Genomic DNA, 23724 nt, shown 5'->3' on the forward strand with positions numbered 1-23724 from the left:
CGGGTCAGCTTTCTGAGGGATGGGAGCAGCTGTGCTATTAACATTACACGAAAAAATTTAAACATGTGCATCTAAAAAACATACGTGCATGTAACATTTAGTGAAATCGCTCGAATTTTATTTTAGAGATTGTTGTATATGGGGAGGCTTTTTCAATGTTTAAAAACAAAGCCATGCTCCCTATCCTGGCTGACGAAACAGAATCCCAGTGGAGGTGAAGGACCTCGTACCTCGGCGTGAGCGTGCCCTCCCGGAAGGTTGGCTTCTTCCCTCGGGTCACGCTGTTCCTTCCATTCCCGATCCTGTTCCTCTGGTGATGGGTCGTGTTCCTCCTCCAGATGTTCAGCCTGCCCGACCTGTTCCATGGCCTCCTCTTCCAGGGCCTTCCTGTGTTCCTCTTCCACCTGACGCTCCTCTGGCTCTCTGGGTTCCGCGTCCTGCTGGTTCAGCTCTGCTGGAGCCTGAAATTCTGCCTCTTTCTGGGTGGGAGGGTAAAGTTTTGTTTCTTCTGTTCTTCTAGGAACAGCTTCATGTGTCTGCCACACATCATTATTCCGAGACACCTAGGCCAAGCACATCACTGGAAATGACCCTCTTCTACTTTGAAAGTAGTGATACAACCTGTTTATTACCATGTCTATGGGCTTACAACATAAGCAAAATCTTGGGAATCTAGAAATACACAGTCCTGACTGAAAAGTATGGCTGCAATGGAGTCACTTAACTCTTCTCACTGTGTCATCTCACCTATAAAATAGAGATAACATCAGTAAAATTTCATCGTAGGAAGCATACAAATAGTAACCTAAGAGTAAAGCCTATACATGACCACATTGCAATCTAACTTCCCTCAAAAGCAATCTAACTCCTGTTTTCCTTTAGAACAAGGAAAAAGAAAAAAAAAACCTCTCAGACTTCAAGTGATGAAGTGCTTACATGATTTTCTTCAATGTAAACTTTGTTTTCAATAATACTTGAAAAGTGGGGGGCTCAGTACGAAGAGCATGCAACTTTTGATCTCAGGGTCATGAGTTCAAGCCCCATGTGGGGTGTAGAGATTACTTAAATAAATCTTAAAAAAAAATAATAATGATTTGAAAAGAGAAGGACAGGGGCTTCTGGGTGGCTCAGTCAGTTAAGTATCCAACTTTAGCTCAGGTCATGATCTGGAGATCTGTGAGTTCGAGCCCCGCATCGGGTCTATGCTGACAGCTTGTGGCCTGGAGCCTCCTTCAGAGTCTGTGTCTCCCTCTCTCTTTGCCACTCGCCCCCCCCCCCCCACTAGTGCTCTGTCTCTTTCTCTCTTAAGAATAAACATTATTTTTTTTTTATTTAAGAAAAGAGAAAGATAAGATGATATTGAGGATGAGTTGGGTTTATTTTTATTAACTAATAAAAAAAAGAATGCCATTACTAATAGACATCCATGTTAACTAAAAATAGTACCCATTAAACCATACAAAATATTTTTAACATATTAAAGTAGCATCTCTTCATAAATCCAAGGAAATAATTTTGTAAATATTTTGTAGTGTTAATATAGAAAACTCTGAACAACAACAAAAAAGACATGTTTTATGTTGTTTTTTTTTTTACAGAAAATTCCTCTTCAAAAATTGGTTGATTTAAATTGGTTTTCCCAGATTGAAAGTTTCAGAGATTTCCATTTGATCTTCATTACTTAGAAAGGAGGGTCAAAAAAGAAATGATAAAATATCGTAAGAAAACGAATCACTCCTTTCCCCCTTCCCACCCTTTTTATCAGAAAAAATGACTACTCTGGTCAGATTGTTCTTCCAAACTGAAATAAATGTGAAGCCATCTTCTTAAATTGGCAGAACTATAACTGAGAAACTGGACTGTGTAAATAAATATTTCTGCACAGTGAAGGAAACAATCAACAAAACTAAAAGGCAGCCTATGGAATGGAATAAGGTATTTACACATGAGATATCTTATAAGGAGTTAGTATCCTAAATCTATACAGAATTTATCAAACTGGGGGTGGCTGGGTGGCTCAGTAGGTTAAGTGTTTGACTTTGGCTCGGGTCATGATGTCACGGTTCATGAGTTCAAGACGCACATCAGGCTCTCTGCTGTCAGTGCAGAGCCTGTTTGGGATCCTCTGTCCTCCCCTCTCTTTACCCCTCCCCCTCTTACACGTGTATTCTCTCTCTTTCTCTCAAAAATAAATAAAAACATTTAAAAAATTAAAATTAAAAAAAAAAAGAATTTATCATACTTAACACCCCAAAAAACAAATAATCCAGTGAAGAATGGGAAGACAAGAATAGACACTTTTCCAAAGAAGACATCCAGATGGCTAACAGATACACGAAGAGATGCTCCACATCACACATAATCAGGGAAATGCAAATCAAAACCATGAGGAGATATCACTTCACACCTGTCAGAATGGCTGAAATTAACAATACAGGAAACAACAGATGTCGGTGAGGATGTGGAGAAAGGGGAACCTTCTCACACTGTTGGTGGACAGTGGACAACAGCATGGAGGTTCCTCAGAATTAAAAATAGAACTACCCTATGACCCACAATTGCACTACTAGGTATACCCAAAGGATACAAAAATACAGTTTTGAAGGGGTACATGCACCCTGATGTTTACAGCAGCATTATCAACAACATCCAAACTATGCAAAGGGTTGAAATGTCCATCAACTGATGAATGGATAAAGGGGATGTGGTGTGTATATGTGTGTGTGTGTGTGTGTGTGTGTGTGTGTGTGTAATGGAATATTACTCAGCCATCAAAAAGAATGAAATCTTGCCTTGCAATCATGTAAATGAAGCTAGAGTGTATTACGCTAAGCAAAGTAAGTCAAAGACAAATACCACATGATTTCACTAATGTGGAATTTAAGAAATAAAACAGATGAACATATGGAAAGGGGGAAAAAAAAGACAGAAGGAAGCAGACCATAAGAGACTCTTAATGATAGAGAACAAACTGAGGGCTGATGGAGGGAAGTGGATGGGGGATGGGCTAGATAGTGCTGGGCATTGAGGAGGGCACTTGTTGGAATGAGCCCTCAGTGTTGTATGTAAGTGATGAATCACTAAATCCTACTCCTGAAACCAATACTGCACTATATGTTCTGTATGTTAACTAACTAGAATTTAAAGAAAAATCTGAAAAAAGAATAAAATAAATAAACAAAAGGAGGAAGAAAGTCCTCTCTCAGACATCTGAAGACAACTTTTGGAGATGTATGTCTTACCAGTGTCCTCACGTACCTGGCGCGTTTGACATAATACTGCCCTAGCTTTACATGAAGTATTTCTTTAAAGGGCCCTAAGTGCTTTCAAATGTGTGCCATTTATCTCCATAGCACTTCTGTGAGAAAGCTTCCAGTAGATAACTACTCTCTCCACCTCACAGATGAGAAAACTAAAGGTGTGAGTCATTACAAGATTAACCCAGGAAACTGGTAGTCAGACTAGGATAAAGAATAGAACCGATCCCCAGGCCAGAGATCTGGTCATGTTTTCTTATGTTAAGAGTAACCACAGAAGACACAGAGGGTCCTGTCTATACAAGAATGCTCTGCATGACTGAAGATTTCCATGAAGTCTGCTCCTAGCAACTTAAATATTCCCATAAGATGGTAACTCAGGGCACATCTTCTTCTTTTTTTTTTTTTTTTAATTTTTTTTCAACGTTTTTTTTTATTTATTTTTGGGACAGAGAGAGACAGAGCATGAACGGAGGAGGGGCAGAGAGAGAGGGAGACACAGAATCGGAAACAGGCTCCAGGCTCCGAGCCATCAGCCCAGAGCCCGACGCGGGGCTCGAACTCACAGACCGCAAGATCGTGACCTGGCTGAAGTCGGACGCTTAACCGACTGCGCCACCCAGGCGCCCCACATCTTCTTGAACATTTGCTGTTAAAACCAACTTTTTCAGGGGGAAAGATAGTAGTATGTGCTGTATTTATTATGCATGTAATTAAAACAACTTTGTAAGAGTTAAGGATAAGGGTAACCCTACTTTTGATGTCTCGCTTAGGAGATATTTTTTAAGCAAGGCTCAACTTTTATGAAGAACAGGAATACAAAAAAAAAAGTGGATTAAGAAACTAGCACTCATACATTTGGCAGTTTTATAGAGACCTCTTAAATACAATTTTTGGCTTGTTCTCTGTGGACCCAGAACTATACTTTCAACCCTAATACTTGAGTGGGCTATCACATAATATCCTTATGATCATTTAATCTTCTCACTCTGCCCCCTAACAACCCAAATGACATGAACAGAAAATAAATAAATAAATAAAAAACTCAGCACAACAGCTCCTTAAAAAAAATAAACCCACATGAATAAACAAAGTTGGTAGAGTCTTTCCCAGAAAATATTACAGCAGTTCTCAAAGTGTACTCCCCAGACCAGCTAAATCAGTTAGAAATGCAGGCCTCATCCCAAAATAACTGAACTGGAAATTCTGGGCTGGGGCCCAACTATTTGTGTTTTAACAGCCCTGCTGGGGACTCTGATCTATGCTAAAATTTGAGAACCACTGTTCTGAAGGAAGGGTCGGCAATATTTCGAGCAGTTCACCTGATGACAGCTTGATGGGGAAAGTGACCCCACCACAGAATACCAGTTCACGCCTCTTACCTCCCGCGGCTCTCCAGCTGCCTTCTCCCTCGCTGTGCTGTCCCTGTGTGGAGAATGTGTCACCTGGGTAACATTCTGCTGCTCTGTTTGTTCTGGTTTGCGAAGGCTTGGGATCCGATTCAAAGTATCTTTCAATTGTTTATACTCTGCAACTTGTGTCTGTGTATAAATTGCACAATTGGATGCAAATTGTACAATTTGAGGAGGGAAAGAGATACATTGTTCATGGATGGACATTAGGGTACACTGGAAGACTAGACTAAAATATATCGAAGTACAAATTAGGAAAAAATATGCAGATTATTTCCATGCATTAGCTATTCTTACTTGGACAAGCTTAACCATTTTTAAGCACATGCAAATGAGAATTAGACATAAAGGGAGCAGAGAAAAAATATCTAAGACAGATGTTAGTTTCTCATGCTATGTTAAACAGTCAGAATTTTTATAAATAACTTCCTAGTATAAATATCATTATTAAAAGACAGTTTGCAATCAGTTTTACAAGCATTAAAAAATCTGTTTAAAAATTCACATAATTATATAAATACAAGTGCAGATATCTTTTACCAATATGGCCTAAGTAATAATGTTTTTCAGTGGAAAGGAATCATAAGCTTAAAATAAGCAACTATATAGATATACATATAAAAACATTAGCGTATAGATATGTATATATATATAATCACTCAGACCACACCCTTTTGCCCATCAGCCTGTGCTCAAATACGGTCCCTTACTTTCCAGAACGCTTACGGTATTGTGCTCTGAAGATTTAGAAAAGGAATAGCATAGGCATGAAATGAGCCTAGATTTTTAGTCCTCAGCTGTGAACCTTTCTTCTAAGGTGATAAAGGCACTACTGTAAGTATTAAACTACGATATACTCTTATAGCTGTGTCTGTGTATATGTGGTGGTGGTCTGTATGTGTGTGTGCATGTGCAATATTTTTAACACAAGGAACTAGAAAGGCAGAAGAAAAATCAAATACCTTAACTAAGAAAATCAGAGACACTGCTCATACTTAGCTCATCACATACACCAGCACTGTTATCCCAAAACAGAGATGCTGTGTGTGTAAACACCCACGTAAACACAGACAGAGAACACAGCAATCTTTTCTGAACAAGTTTCCCAGCCAGTGTGCACAGTAGAGCAGGTGAGTGGAGGTGGGAGTCCAGCCGGCACCCCACTGCCCCAGCCGTCCACCCTGGCGCAGTGCTCTTTCACCCCAACGAAGAGGGGCCTTTTGAGGTTTTTTTTTTTTTTTTTTTCCCAATTCACACAAAGGTGAAGAAGTTTTCTCACTAAATCTATCTCAGGGGAGCGCTTCCTTATAATTTGTACAAAGGTATGCCATATGGCTAATGATGGCCCTTATCCCAGAAATCTATCAAAACATTTGCAAACCAACTTTGGAGGTCAAAGGAAAAATAAAAAAAAAAGACATCCACATAGTGATACTTTTTAATAAATGTTTCTCCTTTCTCTTCCTCCTAGATACATATTTGAGAGCAGTAATGCTGCAGCTGTCAAATATTAGTGTGCACTGAGAATAATGGAAGGATCATGTTAAAAATGCAGTCTCCTGAGCCCCCAGTCTAGAAATTATGACTTGACGGGGTGTGGGGCAAGGCCCATGGAACTGTGAAGAGGGAAAGTCTCCAAAAATGCCTGCTTACGAGTTACACGTGACCGTGACGTCCGCAGGCCCTAAACTTGAAGCTCAGATCTGGTCTGGTCACTGATCTTGGGCCAGCTATTTCATTTCTCTTTGACCTCACTTTATTTAGCTATAAAAAGGACATAATGTAAGAACTGAGTAGACTGTAAATATTAAATAAAATCCTGTATAAAAGTTCTTATGAAGATCCCTGGCAAACTGTAAACTCAAATTCTATTCTATTCTTGCTTTCTCTCCACTCAACTACATTTAAAAATCAGGTTGTCGAGACCCAGTCTGGTAAGATAATTTACGTAAGAAATGTAGGTGCCAGCAGCAGTATTTATTTTCTAAGGAGATCCAGGGAAAGTACTACTATGGGGATCAGAGGGGGGACTCCAAGTGCTGCACCTAGTTCTGGCATAATGATTTAGGGGGTGGGGCAGGTGGGCAGGAGAACTTCAGCCCCCCATCGAAGGAGCAGAAAAGATTTTTAAAGAAATAGAATATGGGGCGCCTGGGTGGCGCAGTCGGTTAAGCGTCCGACTTCAGCCAGGTCACGATCTCGCGGTCCGTGAGTTCGAGCCCCGCGTCAGGCTCTGGGCTGATGGCTCGGAGCCTGGAGTCTGTTTCCGATTCTGTGTCTCCCTCTCTCTCTGCCCCTCCCCCGTTCATGCTCTGTCTCTCTCTGTCCCAAAAATAAATAAAAAATGTTGAAAAAAAAAAAAAAAAGAAAATAAAGAAATAGAATATGATACGTAAGTCACATAAAAAAAAATTTTTTTTTTCTACTACAAAATCTTGTCCATAACACTCCCAGCAAGCTTACTACGCAATTTGGTTTTGGTCATTTGTAAAATGCATTTTTTACTTACATTTCTCTGGATTTTCAAATTGTTGCTTAGCCTAATGTCTGTGGCCATGATAGCACACAGAATATTCAAATTGGTTTGTCACGTTTTTCAGCATGAAAAACAGCCTCAAATAAATTCCTGGTAAAAACTGTATAAAGAAGGTTTTGAATGAAATAATCTCCCAAAGTCAATTTGATTTGTACACACGTGAAAAATTACCACACAGCTACAGTTTCAGAGGGAGATACTCAATGACTACCTTGAAAAGGAGTCCCACAAATGCAGACGCTATAGTCTCTAAGACAGGACAGGGCCCAGCATATTACCTTTCTTATAATTTTATAAAGACAAGAAGTAACACATAGTCTCCTGAATTGGACAGATAGTTGGTGTTCCTCTTAATTCTTCCAACAGAAAAAAAAGTGCAGACCCAGTGACTAAGCTAGCCATTTCTACTGGTTTGCTTCTACTAGAAAGCTGTCAATCACAGTCTGGTACTGCCTTAAAAAGCTCTCCGACACTCGTATTTGTTTGTTTGTTCATTCAGGAAATATCCACTACAGGCCCGCTTTGTGCCAGGGACTGTTCGAGGCTTTGAACAAATGGACCTTACGACTCTTGTTTTTCCTTCTCCACTGACATGAGATCTCTTATTTCCTGTTAATTTGACCAACAATTCATAAGCCTAGTCCTAAAAGGAGTGTCTGTAGGCTGGAAAGCAGAAGTGAGGGAGGGAGGAATGGAAGAAAAAGTCTGACAATTATTTATTTAGGTAGCTAGCATCATACACAGATCCTACAGGAAGAGTCATCAAAAGGGCGGAGAGCGGCAGAAGACCAGATACAAGGGATGATTTTTGTAGTTTAAACAAGTATTAGACCACTGCATGTAGGGGCTGCTGGAGAGTAGAGATAGTCATAGGTACCACACTACCAGTGCAAAAAATCATCATCATCATCATCATCATCATCAAAGGCTTATTTAATATTCTCTTGATTGAATTTTGAAAGCATGCAGGATCCTCAGGATCAGGAGAGCTCTGTCCTAAGGAACTTACTGAAGATTGGCTTGTGAGAGACTACATGCATAAGGAATTTGGAAAGGTTAAGCAGACTGTAACAAGAACCAATAGAGGCTGCTACCCTGCTAACCTGCGCAGCAGCTAGTGCACTCTTGTGGTCTTCCAAAGTCACTACAAGTTGTTCGTGCTCGGAGAGTAAATTCTTATGCTGTTGCTACACAAAAAAGAATTTTACATGTTGACATTTAACATTCTAAGACAACTTCTGCTTTGCCTGACAGCGGTATGGGCACCCACACGCAGCTTGCCTGCCTGGCTGTTTGTTGTTCTCATAGCATTTGCTAAGTTGAAAAATCATCGTAGACAGAAGATTCTATGAATGTAGTATTCGGAAACCGACAATGTGCTACCTCAACGTCATAATCACTAATCGCTTCTCGGCCTTTTGGCTAAGATCAAGTGTAGTATCAATATCATAATCACAATGAAATCAAAATCAAAGGAACATCTCATTATCAATAAAACTTGGTAAACACAAAGCTTATTAAAATGCAACCATCTAGCAAAAGAATCATTTCAGTACGAACGAAAATGCATTTTCAGACCATCCTTTAGCTCACGATGCAGAAGTGGTAAAAGTACTGGGCACACTCCAGTTTACGCAAAGCCCAAAACAACAATGTGGATTGGTAATGCAGGTCAATTAGGGAATAACATCTAAAGACATTCTGCAAAGTAAAGCAGGCCAATAGTAAACAGTCAAATGCACAGTTCTGTTTTACCTTGACGTCTTGAAGCTGTGTGTGCATGTCTTGGTGCGCTTTCCTTAGTTGTCTATTCTCTTCTCTCAAATTGTACACGGTTTCTATTTTTGAAAAAGAAAATAGTGCCTAAAGCCTTGAGATTTTCTGGCTTTTGATTCCATTAGTTTCATATCTGAAACTTCACATAACTATTTTTAGGATTTGTTTTTAACTTTGATAGTATAATAGGCCAAATCAACCAAAATTATATCATTTGGGGATGTGGCATGGGTTCAGCCGGACATTCCAAAACAATCTGGTTGATAGTGTAAATACTTTTAAAGAAGCTACACAGTGTAGAAGTTAAGGAGTTGTAATTACTCAGTAGTTAAAAAAATGACGTATTTCTATTAATAGGCAAGTCCTTAGGAATAAAATGTAATGGGCAGGAACGGTATAAGATTTGAGTCTCTCCACAAATTAAAAAGAAGAAAGTTATCAAAAAGTACAAATCCTCCTTCTCATAGCATGAATAATTTCCACAGACCCCAAAGAGTATTTCAATTACAAAGGCAACTCAAGAAATAAGAGACAGAGAAAAATCCCACTTACCTGTTGAAAAATTCTACATCTATTTTCTTTCCTCTACCATTGAGTTCTTGACTGATGCAAATTCCCCCACCAATAACGAAAGGACAGTTTTCTCCAGGGCTATAGTGTGAGACTGTGGTTGTCCAAATAAAGCCCTATAATCTCTCCAATCTCAAGCCTACTGTTCAGGGAACAGCTTCAGTGACTTAAAGATTCCAGGCCCAGCTCTCTTACCCTCCTGGTGATTTTCTCACTTTCACTATATCTGGGCATTAGATGCTATGAACTGTTAGCTCCAGGGCTGAATCTAACTCACATGAGTTTTTTTTCTTTTTCTCTCTCTCTTTTTTTTTTTTTTTTTGGCCCCTGCAGTGTTGACCTATGCAGAGTGTTCCACATTTGAACAGTTGTCACCCCTTAAAAATCAAGAATCTGGGTCTACTAATATTTGGCAACACGAGGCCAAATCTCATGTGACAATACTCAGCAGAAGTTGAATGGTGGCAGGATGACAATATAATTCATTTTTCAATGGGAGGTACCTTTGAAAGTGAAAGGGGATGCTGTTAATAACAACGCTGAGACAGCAGCTGTTAAGTCTGCACAGTGCTGGGCAAACCACCTGAGTGGCAGACAAAACCCTAACTCTGCAGCGTGGCACCCAGCGCTGAAGAAAGTGCCCATCACCACCTCTCACCATATTTTCTGTCCACTTTTACTCCTATATAGTCCCTGCCTAACCCCCTGAGCTTTGGACTGGTGATTGGGTTTAGGGGAGAGATCAAGAACAGGGTGGGAAGGATTTTGACTCAAAGGTCAAAACAGGACACCACTGGCAATCCAAGGTCACCCTAAATGTGTCGTTGGCTGGATGGGGGTTTCAGTAGACACACGCATACACACATACACGTGCAAACGTGCATATACACGCCTACATGCATGCACACACACAACACCCAATCCACTAGCTTATAAAGGAGTTTTGGATTATAAACTTAAGGCAGTTGCTTCTGTACTTTAACTGTATTGACTTGAGTTATTTAATTTTATTAAGCCTCAGTGCCTTCATTTGTTAAATTAGGCTAAACACAATGCCTAACTTACAGGTTGTTATGAGAATTAAATAAAAATAATCGCATGAAGAGTTTCACCTGGTACCGGCACATGGTAAACATTTGCTGAGTGCCAGCCATTATTTTAAAAATAACAAAAAGAATACTTACTTAAACTTATATGCTACCAGCTCATCTCCCCAGGATTCTAAATTCCCTTCTGGTATCACATTAAACTACCACAGACTGCCTGGATTATTCACCTTAGTTGCCACTAATCTGCATCTATCACAGTATGCTTTAACTTACTATCTAAAGCTTTTATCCAGGAATCATAATCACGCAAAAGTGCTGATGTAAAAACTGCTCATAAAAGTGTCATCAAAGACATCTTCACACCCGACTGTTTAAGGCCTCTGTGAAATTTCTTTCAAAAATTGATACCAGAAATACGTACCATTCTCTCTCACCTCCTTCTCTTACTCTCTGTTTCTCCCTCCCTTGCTCAACACAGTGTAGGTATATTCTCTCTTTCTGATGATGAGAACCCTGTCACTTACTGCATTTCCTTTTCTGTCCTGGCTGCCAGCAAGTTGAGACCAGGTTACGAGGCTTGCGTTATCTTAGTACACAGCATTCACATACGTGTGTCCTTCTCTTTGCCATGGTTCTGATTTATCACTTCTGTATTTAATTTGTTAAAACTCTACTCTACATGAGCTTTATTTCAAAGAAAGGAATACAGAGTAGACACAAGAAAACATGATTTATATTACCTCCGTGAAGACTTTTCTCTGTTATCTTAATGACCCCCACCATCTGCCATATCACCAACAAGCCAACGCCCCTGCCAGTCTACACCTTCTGGGTATCATCTGCTGACACCTGGCCCCTCTCTCAAGACCACCTGAACTCCTTGTAAACTGCTTCTATGGCTACCTAATTCCCATGTGCCTTTTTGCTGTAACTTATTATTTTGAAGTACTTACAGACAAAACACTGCAAAAAAAAAAGTACACAGAGGTCCAAAGTACCCATCACTCAGCTTCCCTCTATGATGATATCTTATATAAAATCAAAATATTGTTTGGTACAGTATAATTAACTGGGCCACAGGCCCAGTTGGATTTCACCATTGTTTTTGCAAGCATCAGGTGCCTTTTTACACCAACTCTCGCACTTCAAACTTATTTAGCATCTGAAGAGCTGATTGTAGAATATTTCCCCTTTTAAGAATTTACATGTACTCAGAGACGCGATACATATTGCTTCATATTAGTATGAAAATGCCTCATGCTGATGCTGATTGTGTGTCAGTAACTGTTCTAGGTGCTGTACATAAATCAGTTAATCCTCACACAAACCCTAGGAGGTTGATGACTTGTTATGAATACCCCAGTTCTACAGACAACGGCAATGAGGTGTGTGGTGATTACACAGCCTGTCCATGGTCATGTAACTAGTAACCGAAGAGGCCAAAATCCACCAGGGCCCTCTGACTCTGGGGCCTGAGCTTTTCAGAGCTACTGCTAGCAATCAACAGGTAATCTTTTTGGCCCCTTGGAGATTAGGAAATGCACGGGGCAATTCTGATCATCACAATGACCATGCAGCATTGCTGGCATTTTGTGGATAGGGGTTGGAGATGCTAAATATCTTGCAATACACATACAAAGAGAACCGTCTTACCCAATGAGACCAACGCGCCCCACCAAGAACCACTAAGTATTCTAGGGTGCCTGGGTGGCTCAGTCGGTTGAGCGTCCAACTTCAACTCAGGTCATGATCTCACAGCTCATGAGTTTGAGTCCCGCATCGGGGGCTCTGTGCTGAGAGCCCAGAGCCTGGAGCCTGCTTCGGATTCTGTCTGTCTCTCTCTCTCTCTCTCTCTCTCTCTGCCCCTCCCCCGCTCACACTCTGTCTCTCTCTGTCTCTCAAAAATAAATAAACGTTAAAAAAACAATTAAGAATCACTATTCTATTCTGTTTCCCTAAACAAACACAAAGAGATAAAGATAAATGTGAAATTTTACGAAGAAGTAACCACATGTGGGGGCACCTGGGTGGCTCAGTGTCCAACTCTTGATCCCGGCCCAGGTTATGATGTCACAGTTCAGGAGACTGAGCCCTGCTTCAGGCTCTGCACTGATAGCACAGAGCCTGCCTGGGATCCTCTCTCCCTCTCTCTCTGCCCCTCCCTGGCTCACACTCTTTCTCTTTCTCTCAAAATAAATAAACTTAAAAAGAAAAAAAAAACAACAAAAGTAACCACAGGTAAGTGTGAAGCAATCGCCATGTAAAACAACAAACAAAATTCTACTGTTTTACAGAAACATTAATATGAGCAGTTATGTCCACATAAACTGGCTAATTAGACTTTCAAATACCTTTTAGCTTAGAAAGTTCTTGCTCTTTCTCTTGCTGCAGCTGCAGGTATTTCTGCTTATGGTCATTAAACGTCCTACTGAAGTCTTCTCCTTGCTTGCGATGTTCCTCCTCCAAGTCGCTGTGCTGTTTCTTCAGCTCCTCGTGTTGACTCTGCAAAGATGAGAACTTGAGCAGAGATGTGTATTCCCTAAATTATCCCAGAGTCTATAGCCTTTCTCTCTGGAGAAAGAACAGGTGAAGTAGCAGGTTCTGTCTTCCTCAGGTTGCTTTTAATTTGGGCAGTTCCCCTCCATTTCCCTTACATTTCAGATCAGTGGCTTGGGATCATGGCCAAACATAATTTTCTCTTTAATTTTTAACATCGGTAAAACAAGAAGTCAGAAGTCAGCAATGGGAGATGGAAAGGGGGGGGGGGGAGGAAGGATTTGGGGAAATTCCCAGGGGTTCAAATTGCTGCGGAGACAAGGTAAAGATAATGGAAAAATTATCCCTCCACAGATATTCCAGACTTTCTCTTTCAATCTAATGTTTTCTCAGCAACATTTTTTATTTCCCTTCCTTACTTTTCAGCCTTCCTGGCAACTCAGTTTAAAGAAAAAGGGAAAAAAGTGATATTTTTCCCTTTGGGGGAAGTAATAAATCTTATTTACCTTACTCCTAGTTATAATACTACACTGTAATCATAATCTAGGTAAATGCTACAATCTGCATATGCTTAATGAAAGGATGGTCTGCTTTAATCCATGCACTGCTTTCTTGATCCAGGAAAGGTTCTGGTTTCGATGAAAAGCACTCACTCTACTGACACAGGAGGAAAGACAATACCAAACAAAAAGCCAGGCAGGGAGGGAGGGAGGGAGGGAGGTTGAAGGAAGGGGTGGAGACGGTGACATGGTTTTCCTGATGTGCAGAAGGCTTCATGAGATCCAGTCTTCTCTTCTAGCTTGACAGAAATAATGAATCTTCCCCCCGCCCCACTCCCCCACTCTCTCCCTCTCTCTCTTTCTCTCTCTCTCTCTTTCTTAAGTCGTCTTGACCCACAATAGTTTTACCCAAGAATCAAGGAAGGAAAACCTTTAAATATAAATTGTGTTCCTGTAGCAAGTAAAAGGACACATTAAATATTAGTAACATGAATGAGGCATTTAATTCTACTGCCTCCAACGTGCCTAAGATGAAAGCAAATATCTAAGGTAGACCACTGTGAAAAATTAAACAAACAAAAAGCCTTAAAGGATAAAGAGAGGAACAGAATTAAAAATCAGGTGACCAGACACTGTTTCACCAAAAAAAAATGTGTAATAAGCTGAATGGTTGTGTGTGTGTGTGTGTGTGTGTGTGTGTGTGTGTGTGTGTGTTTATAATTGGGTGATAAGATGAGGGGACATTACAATTCTACATCATTTTTAGTGAAAAATGACAATGTGCTGTATTACCACACAAATCAACCTTCCATAAGCTTTCCTTGATCTTGTAAGTTACTTAGTTCTTTCATCCATGCATGAAGAACAACTTTAAATTACTCACTTTCAACATCTGATGTTGCACATTCAACGCACTGTATCTACTATTGGAATCTTGCTGTAAATTGAAAAGAAAATGGTTAACACAGAGATAACGAATCTGGCTCTCTTGCTAAACATGGCTTAAAGCACTTAACAGAACAATTCCATCTATTTCACTTATAAGCCACAATGAATTCTATGCTCTAACCAGGATTTCTCTGGGGCCATCTCTTTATTTAACGGCAGGAAGAAGTTTCAATGTTCCTCAAAGTTTGCTACATTTTAGTAAAGAAACAGTAAGACATGAAGTCATAAAACAGCACCCTGGCAGGGCCCCTGGAAATGATTTACTTCCCTTCCCCTCTCCAGTTGAGAAGAACCGAGGCTCAGACGCACAAGGTCCTTGCCCTGAGACACAGTCACTGTGCATGGTGCATGGCTGATACACTACGCCAGGTGCTCTGAGGGGATGGGGGGATGAACCAACTTGCACCAGGCCTCACAGTCTCTGCAAGCCTTAAGAAAGGGAAGAGAAAAGGTGCTTTCCTTCCCTGGGCTTCCGCGGGTAAGGAATTCTCCATGTGTCACTTTACCCATTTCACAAGTGAGAAACCGAGAAAGGATAAGGACTCCAAGCTGAGGGCAAACACTTGTTTAGTAGCAGAGCCAGGACTGAAACCTGAGCCCAAGCCATGTTGCAGCAGTGTACAATTTGTGTCCCAGGGGAACATCTTTACACACGGGCCTCACACATTTCCACAGTCCTGGACAGCCAGAAGCAGCCAGGGCACAAGATGCCTGACAATTCTCCCTCCCCGTGCTGTTCTATCTGACGTGCTGCACCCCATCTCTGGCACAAGTACACTCCCAACCATTTCTGGTTTTCTTTTTCTTTTTTTTTTTTTTTTTACAATTTCCAAAATGAACTGCATTTTTCCTCTATCACTTCACTTTATTGCTTTATTTCATAACGCAGTTTCTTTGTAAAGTCAAAGAGTAAACTTTATTGCTTTATTTTATTGCTTCATTTCATAACGTACTTTCTTTGTAAAGTTAAAGTTTACTCTATTGCTTTATTTCATAACGAACTTTCTTTGTAAAGTAAGAGTAACTCTTTTGAAATGCACAACAGAAAGTACGCAATCTTAGCTGGGCCTTTTAAAAGTTAAGAGTTGAAACCTGACAGCCTCCTGACTCTTCTCAGTTTTAGTACCCCAGAATGCTGACGTTTCATTCAACTAATGTTATATGTTTTTCTTAGAGTAAGAGAAAAGCTTGCTTTTCTCCAGTGAATTTGTACTAAAAAAAAAAAATTTAAATGCCACTATCATTCCTTCCTTCCTTCCTTCCACAAATGTATTTGAATGCTGACCCTAGGCCAGATGTTACACGGTAACATCTGTGCAAGTTACAGTAACACTGTACAAAGGCAAAGCAAAATATACATCACATATATATTCTCTTAGAAAAGGACTACAAATGAACAAATGAATGAATAATCTTTTATTTATTGTTGAACATTAAGGCTACTCCCACTTTATCAAAAATATATTTATATGTTTATATAATTATATTTATATATTTATATTTAAATATGTTTATATAATTATATTTAAATATATTTATATATTTATATATATATACTATACATATATATATATAGATCTATATTTTGTATATATATCTACATATATATACATATACATATACGTATATATATATTCACATATATTACGTATATATACACGTAAATATATATTTCAGCCTTACTGTCCTAATGATCAACACTGTAAAATATTTTGTTGCTATATTTCCCTCTAAGTTTCATAAAATAATTAAGAAAAAAACCCAAAACATACCCTTCCTTTATTTAGTGTTTCTTGTGCTTCTAATTTATAAACAAGAAAATCTAGAAAATAAAAAATGGAGAAAATAGGGTGTAAGTTAATTCATTATGGAATTTTTAAACAAAGGCAAACTTCACTCAGACTTGTGAAAAATATTTTAGGTTTAAAAACAATCATGCTTAGTAACGCAGTTTATTTTGCCTCTTAATGCTTTAGAGAGAATTGAAAATAACTATCATATAATTTTCATCTTCATTTTAAAGCTATATATCTTGAATAAACAAAATATACATGATAACCAATTAATTAGAAGTGATCTTAGATTGTGCATTCTGCGATGAACTCTCCTTGAAATTAAGGAGAAAGAAAAAAATGAGGCACACCTAAAGACAAGAGATGATTTATTGCTATCCACTAGATGGCATGCTAAAACCATTCAGGACTTGAAACGAGAAATCAAGCCTTGGAAACCACCTTTTATGCTCTTAAAGCTTTATTATCCACTAGATGGCTCTATAAAATCACTCTGCATTTAAAGACAAGGAGAATCCAAATCCTATCAAAGCAGTTTAATGATGTTAAACTTGTATTCTTCCAACAGGCTTAATCCAAGGGTCAGTAAAGCATCCTACCCCATACTGCCCTCCCATTTTCCCTCCCTCTACTCCATACCAACATAATCAGACAGAATACCTAACTTATATTTCCTCATAAGATTTCACAAAACATAAGGAAACAAATAAAAAGAAGAATGGGGATAAATTCAAACCACAAGCTGTATAAAGCCTGTTTTCTAGAAAAATTCTGATAAAAATCAGTAGCATTGCCTAATGCCTGTCCTAAATGCTAATTGCTCAAATTGAACCCATCAGCTGTGCCAATAAAAGCCTAAAATAAAATATGTGCATAACATAGGAGACACCATACAAAAAAAAGAGACATCATGCAATGAGATCAATTTCTTATGTTATAAATGTATGTATATGTCTAAATGTATGCATGTATGTGTATACGAATGTATAAAATTTGTCATATTCTGGACAACACAAGCTGTTACTCCTTGTATATCTATGGACAGAAGTTTCTGGTATAAGTAACATATGTGTGTAATATTCACATGAAAAGCTGTTTTTATTTCTGATGTATGTGTAACTAATAATATGAACTACCTCAAGGTGGCATAAACTGAATGAAAGATTCTGAACCTAATCTTAAGCAGAAATTATTGAACTGCACAATGCATTACATATTGCTTGACTTTCTCAGTCTACCCATAATACCGACTTAGGGTTTAGCTGAGAAATTTCTTAGCAAAAAGATAGTAAAGCAAGTACATGATATGTCAACGAGGAGTTTGATAAAAATACAGAACAGAAATTGCATTTTATATTTACCTTCCTTTGCTTTCTTATGTTCAAGTCTTTCCTTTTGCAAGGATTTCTCTAATCTTGATCTGTGTTCATACACAACTGAAAAAAAAAAAGTTAAAATTTATCTGCAAAGAATTAGAACTTCTAAAGTAAAATTAACATCAATTTTCAAAATGGGGGGGGCGGGAAACAATTTAAGGTCTTCACAATTAACATAAAAATGACTGCATTTATAAGTTCCACATTCTGGGTAAAAAACAGACACAATAATACACATAATTCTGAGCTGACTTCTGCGCAGCCTGCCCCTTTATAGAAACAATACTCTGAGAGAGGCTTCTATCCACCTTCTTTGCCAGCTCCTTCTCCTGCTTCTCAAATACAAGAATCTCTGAGGTTCCATGTCTCTTGCAGGGCAGAGGTGTCCACTCTCCTGACTTTCACCACCATTTGCACAGCTGTTAGCCCCACATGTATGTTTCTAGCTCCTGCCTCTCTCTTAGGTATTAGCACAGCATCTTCCAAAGACTTCAGGTTTCTCCACCTACATATCCCATAAATACTGGCAAGTCCATGTGATCTGAATGTGAGCTAAGGCTGTCCAGACCAGTAAGGAAACCTCAGCACCCCACTGGCCTAAAAGAGAAGGTGTATTCCCCCACAGCAAGGAAAACACAGGGGAGAGTCATAGAAATGAAGGGGGCAGGGACTCTAAACAGAACCTATAAACGTCAGGTTTACATCTGCCATGGGGAGAAGCCAATGGCAAACTGATGCCATGCTGTAAGACTTTCCTGTGCTTGATTATGCCTACCTACCCAGTCTTCTCTGAAGCAGCCAGCATTGCCAGGTGAGTAGAGAGGAAGAACAGATGTGGTAGGGGAAAAGAGGGAGGAGAGGCCCATCAGGACTCTCTCTTTCCCACCTCAGGCTTCACTTCAAACGGGAAGAATGGGAGGAGCTTTACCTTTGAATGAATAAGATGATAAAGTCGGTATTTTATTTATACAATAAAATGTATGCAGATGGACTAGACCAGACATAACACTTAGTAGACCAAGACTGTGTTTCCGGATAAAAGTTACTAAAAAAAAAATTTTTTTTTTCTTTTAATCTGAGAGAAGTTGAGAAGTATCCAAGTTTGTGTTAAGATTTCCTTCTGGGACAGAAAGGCCAGCCTTGCAGAGTGGTTTGTACAGGCAAAGAAGGGGGGAAAGGGCAAAACCTGAATTTCTGACATACACTTTGCATCCTATTTGTGCAGCATTATGGTCCCATGTGATCTCATTCCTTGCCAAGGAAAGCCAAACCTGTTATTTGGTTCCCATGCCAGTCCCTAGCTTCCCTTGGCTGCCTAAGATACAATTTCACCATCAATCACGGACTCACCATGTACAGTGCCTACAACTGCCTGACACTATTGGACACATCCAAAAGTGCCGCAGTCACAGCAACTCCCCTCCCCTCCCCCACACCTGACATAATAACCCCTTACGCTTGAAGTGAATGCCCTGTCCCTCCCGCCCTTTCCCCAGTGTCACGGCTGCCAGTTGGCAGCTCCTGCTGTCCTCCCTCCAACTTGCCCATCGCCTCCTGGGTCCTCCACCGCCTCCCCACACTGCATCTCTCATCTTGTCATCCCATATAAACCTTCCACTTCCAAGGAGGTTTCTCTCCCTCTGCAACTACCACAGCCCCGACCTCTACTCACACGTCTGCTGCCATCTCTGGGCACTGCTCCTAGAATTCCTGCCACCATCCAAACTGGCATCACGTCATGCCCTGGCAGCATGTATGCCCCAATCTCAACTTGCCCCTCAGCCTCAGCCTCACACAAGTCATAGCAACCATCCCTGCGCCAGTCTTTTCCTCTGCCTGGAGTTCTATTCCCTGCCAGATGACCCTTCCTCGCCCACCCCAGTACTATTCTTATAAAAGAATCCAATACAGCTCTGTATCCATTGAGCCCCTACCATGTAACTGGAACCACATCATGAGTATAAATGAAAAATGAATAGATAGACATAGGCCTGGCTACAAGCAGCTCAAGTCTAACACAGTAGACAGGTTAGTAGACAGTAATTTTTAAATAATTAGAGCTATAGGTCATGATCTCGCGGTTCGTGAGTTCGAGCCCTGCCTCAGGCTCTGTGCTGACAGCTCGGAGCCTGGAGCCTGGAGCCTGCTTCGGATTCTGTGTCTCCCTCTCTCTCTGCCCCTTCCCCTGCTCACACTCTTTTTTGCTCGCTCAAAAATAAATAAACAATAAAAAAAAATCAAAAAACGGAGCTAAATACATTTAGCGCAATAAAAATATATTGAAGCCCAAGGAAAGACAAGGATGAGCTCTGGATGCGAGAAAGGTAAGAGAAGACTTCTCAGAGGTGAGAAGAGGTGATCTCTTGGCTGGCTTTGAGAATGAAGAGCAGTTTGACAGAAAAGGACCCCAAGGGAGAAAGGCACTTCTGGAAGACATCACAGGGACAAAAGCACAGGGGCATGAACTTGGGGTAAAGGAAGCTGTACTCCAAAAAGCTTGGTTGCAGGACACCTGGGTAGCTCGGTCAGTTAAATGTCTCACTCTTGACCTTGGACCAGGTCACAATCTCAGGGTTTGTGAGACTGAGCCCCACATCAGGCTCTGCACTGACAGCATGGAACCTACTTGAGAGTCCTTCTCTTCTCTACCCCTCTCTGCCCCTCCCCCATTTGCATGCACACATTCTCTCTCTCTCTCTCTCTGTCTCTCTCTCTCTCTCTGTCTCTCTCTCTCAAAGATAAATAAAAATAACTTAAAAAAAATCTTGGGACACCTGGGTGGCTCAGTCAGTTAACCATCTGACTACTGATTTCAGCTCAGGTCACAATCTCACACACGGTTCGTGAGTTCGAGCCCCGCACTGGGCTCTGTGCTGATAGTGTGGAGACTGCTTGAGATTCTCTCTCTCCCTCTCTCTCTCTGCCCCTCCCCTGTTCTCTCTCTCTCTCTCTCTCTCTCTCAAAATAAATAATCTTAAAAAAAAAAAAAAAGCTTGGCTACAAGTCCAGTGTTGAGAAATTATTATTTTTTTTCAAACAAATCTGTATGGTATATAAGTCCCTCTGCCAGCTTCTAAAAAGCCTATTAAAACCAAGAAGTTTCTTGGATTGGTACCAACAGTATCATGTGGAATGATGTTTAGAACAAGGCAGGGTAAAAAAAGGTTAGCACTATAGGACCTCACTAAGCCAAGCCCTAAATAAACTGCATGCTCAGTCAGGTGGGAAAAACTTACAGGGACGCAGGTACATTACATTGTTATCATGATATCACAGAGGCAAAAACAGGATGCCACAGGAACACCTAAGCTCCCCGGCTGGAAGGAAGTGCACTCCTTTCCTCTAACCCACCAGCCAAAGTTCCCAGGTCCTGGGTAGAGAGAGTCACAGGAACATACACATGCCAGTTAAAATGGAATTTTGGTGTACTAATTGGACATATTATAGATGATTTCAGCAAGTATGTGTGTCACTTTCAAAGAAAGGAACAGGAAAAGCAGTCAAGATCTTGTTCCAGTGAAACTTAAGTGGCAGCAGGGGTGAGTGGGAGGTCCTGGGTATAGGGGACTCCTGAGGAGGTCGGGACTAGTAGAGGCGAACAATTCCAGCCTAGAAACACCCATGATCTTAAGAGACAGAGAAGCACAGTGAACAAGACATACAGGAGAGGGCTGCTCACCACCTATCTCCGGCTCTCAAACTCCATATACTAAACATTATTATGGAAGGGTAATGATAGAGGAGGAAGCTGCATTTACAACTTATAATCCTGTGAAATTCTTTACTTCATACATAGCAGCAATCACCATAAACTTACTCTTGCAAACTCAGTCTTCTATGGGACTTGGTAATTGGGTAATGATTGTCTTTGCACTGGGAAGCAGAAAACTCATCAGCATTATTTCATCTTCAGTAAGAGTGGAGGGTCCACTACATTATACCAAGTAGACAGGGAATGTAGGGGATTGGGATGAGAGGGTGGGAGACAATGCTCCATTCTTTAGTCTCTTCTCTGCAATGCAATCAGGAAGATAACGTGCCAACAGCCAGTCCGAAGTACCCATTTATCATACTGAATCACACAACTGTCTTTGACAGTTTTACGCCCAATGGGAATTTACATGTTCAACATATTAATAGCCATGTTGTCTCAAGAGCCAGAAAATCTGAGGATACACAGTTATAAACTTTCATAAATAACCTCAACAGATGCTACGAAATGTCTACAAAGAGCCCAACATGTTTGTGGATTCCAATCAAAAGTCAAAGGTCTTCAGAAATCTGAGATGTACATGAACGAATAAAATGGCATCACTATTAGCAAGATCTAAGGCATAAAGAACGTGGTTTTGCAAATGCAGTAAAAAAAAAAAAAGATGCGGTAAATAAGGATAGAGAATATATGTACAAACCATGAGGTAACTGTACTATTAATATTATCTTACTCAGAACTGGTCAAGCCATTATTATAGCACCAGTTTCTGGTCCTGACGTAAAATAACTTAAGAATGCAGAAATGGCTTAAGGGTTGGAGAATATCAACAAGGAGGAGGTGAGAGAAGGGAGCCGCGGTGACTGATAGGGGCTGGAGAAGTGCTGTTTCTTAATCAAGTTCAAAGAAAAAGGAAAACAAAGCAAAAAGGAGTCTTAAACTGTATGCTGAGGAAACCACATTATGTAAGGGAAAATGAGAGTGAAAATTAACCCTTGAAACTGCAAATTCTAGAAAGAAAGGGAGAGGGAAAGAAGCAGATGGTAATGTAATGGTTGAGAGCACAGACCCCGGTGTCTAGATGCAAATCCCAGATCTATTCCTTATGGGGCAAGTGGCTGAACTTTGTACTTCAGTTACCCTCACACGGTGTATGGGAATAATGATATCACCTATCTCTTTTGGGTGAATGTCAGGGTTAAATAAGTTAAATTGTGTCAAGTGCTTAAATTGTGTCAAGTGCTTAGAACACTGCCCAGCACAGAGTAAAAGCTAGAAAATTTTAAAGTATTTTTTCACCTATCTGTGATGGCTTAAAACTGCCAAAGAATCAGATGATTCCCTGAGCCCTTTCAACCCTACAATTAAGGTCTAGTAATGTGAAGTACTTACACCCACACACACACACACACACACACACACACACACACACGGAGACAGCGGGCGGGGGGACTCGAAAAGGCAATAAAATATTAATCTCAGTTCCCTCTTACTTAAAAAAAAATTTTCCCTTAAAAAAACCAGAAAGTAAGTAATCAGTCCAACAGCTCCAAAACTCAGAAGGCTTTTTTTTAAAATAAAAACCGAAAAGTAAAACAGAATCTTTGTGTCCTTGTAGCTCTCTAGAAAATTTCCCTATCAACTAAACAGACACACACATACACCCCACACTACCCTTAATTCTTTTAACATGCATTCTCCAGGCTTTGGAGCTAGTGATTTATCTAGATGGGTTTACTGTTTCACTTAGAAGGAGGATCACTAATCAATCCTTGTCACCTATCTCTATTTTCCTATTTATACTCTGAAGTCAAGGGCATCAGTCAAGATGAACTAATACTGCCAGAACCTCCACGACAAAAAAAGTGCATAATGAGTATTTTCAAAGCACCAGACAAATTTAAGGAAAAATAAGGATAAAAATAATGATTCAATCTTGGCATTTAAGATTTTTAAGGCAGAACAGCACTACAACCGGGATAGGATTTGAATCACAAGAACCCATGAGGAAAGGATGAAAACGCATAATACTCATCATCTCCCCTGCTTCCTGAAAAGGAGTTTAATATTTTCCATGCAGTTGAGAATGGAAAGAGGTTTTATTCCTCTTTCAAGCACTCAAGAGTTTATAATCATGCCAGCTTCCTGCAGCAATTTTCCATTTTAACTCTGACTTCCTCTGAAAGTCACAAGAGAAATTAGCTGTTGCACATCCCCTTGTGGGCAAAATACCTATCTATGACATTTCAGGGCAAACAGCGCCAATTCAGAATTAAAAGGCAACACTCCAAAATTAGAA

At 40.1% G+C, this 23724-nt stretch overlaps 1 protein-coding gene and 1 pseudogene across 4 annotated transcripts in view; one reads left to right on the forward strand and one right to left on the reverse strand.

Moving 5' to 3' along the window:
• The window catches only part of GOLIM4 (golgi integral membrane protein 4), an 80106-nt gene that overhangs the window by 17018 nt on the left and 39364 nt on the right, over window positions 1–23724 (reverse strand). For 2 of the 4 annotated variants that reach the window (XM_058730429.1, XM_058730428.1), the window contains exons 2-9: window positions 17699–17773; window positions 16317–16366; window positions 14480–14533; window positions 12952–13102; window positions 8961–9043; window positions 8309–8392; window positions 4640–4798; window positions 231–563 (exon numbers count right to left, since the gene is read on the reverse strand). In XM_058730429.1, coding sequence (XP_058586412.1) covers window positions 231–563; window positions 4640–4798; window positions 8309–8392; window positions 8961–9043; window positions 12952–13102; window positions 14480–14533; window positions 16317–16366; window positions 17699–17773 — 989 coding nt within the window. The remainder of the gene's footprint in view (window positions 1–230; window positions 564–4639; window positions 4799–8308; window positions 8393–8960; window positions 9044–12951; window positions 13103–14479; window positions 14534–16316; window positions 16367–17698; window positions 17774–23724) is intronic. The other 2 variants (XM_058730431.1, XM_058730430.1) reach the window with 1 other exon arrangement.
• Window positions 8608–8688, forward strand: LOC131513353 (U2 spliceosomal RNA; annotated as a pseudogene).

Source organism: Neofelis nebulosa, chromosome 5, assembly GCF_028018385.1.
Source record: "Neofelis nebulosa isolate mNeoNeb1 chromosome 5, mNeoNeb1.pri, whole genome shotgun sequence".
Classification (NCBI taxonomy): domain Eukaryota; kingdom Metazoa; phylum Chordata; class Mammalia; order Carnivora; family Felidae; genus Neofelis; species Neofelis nebulosa.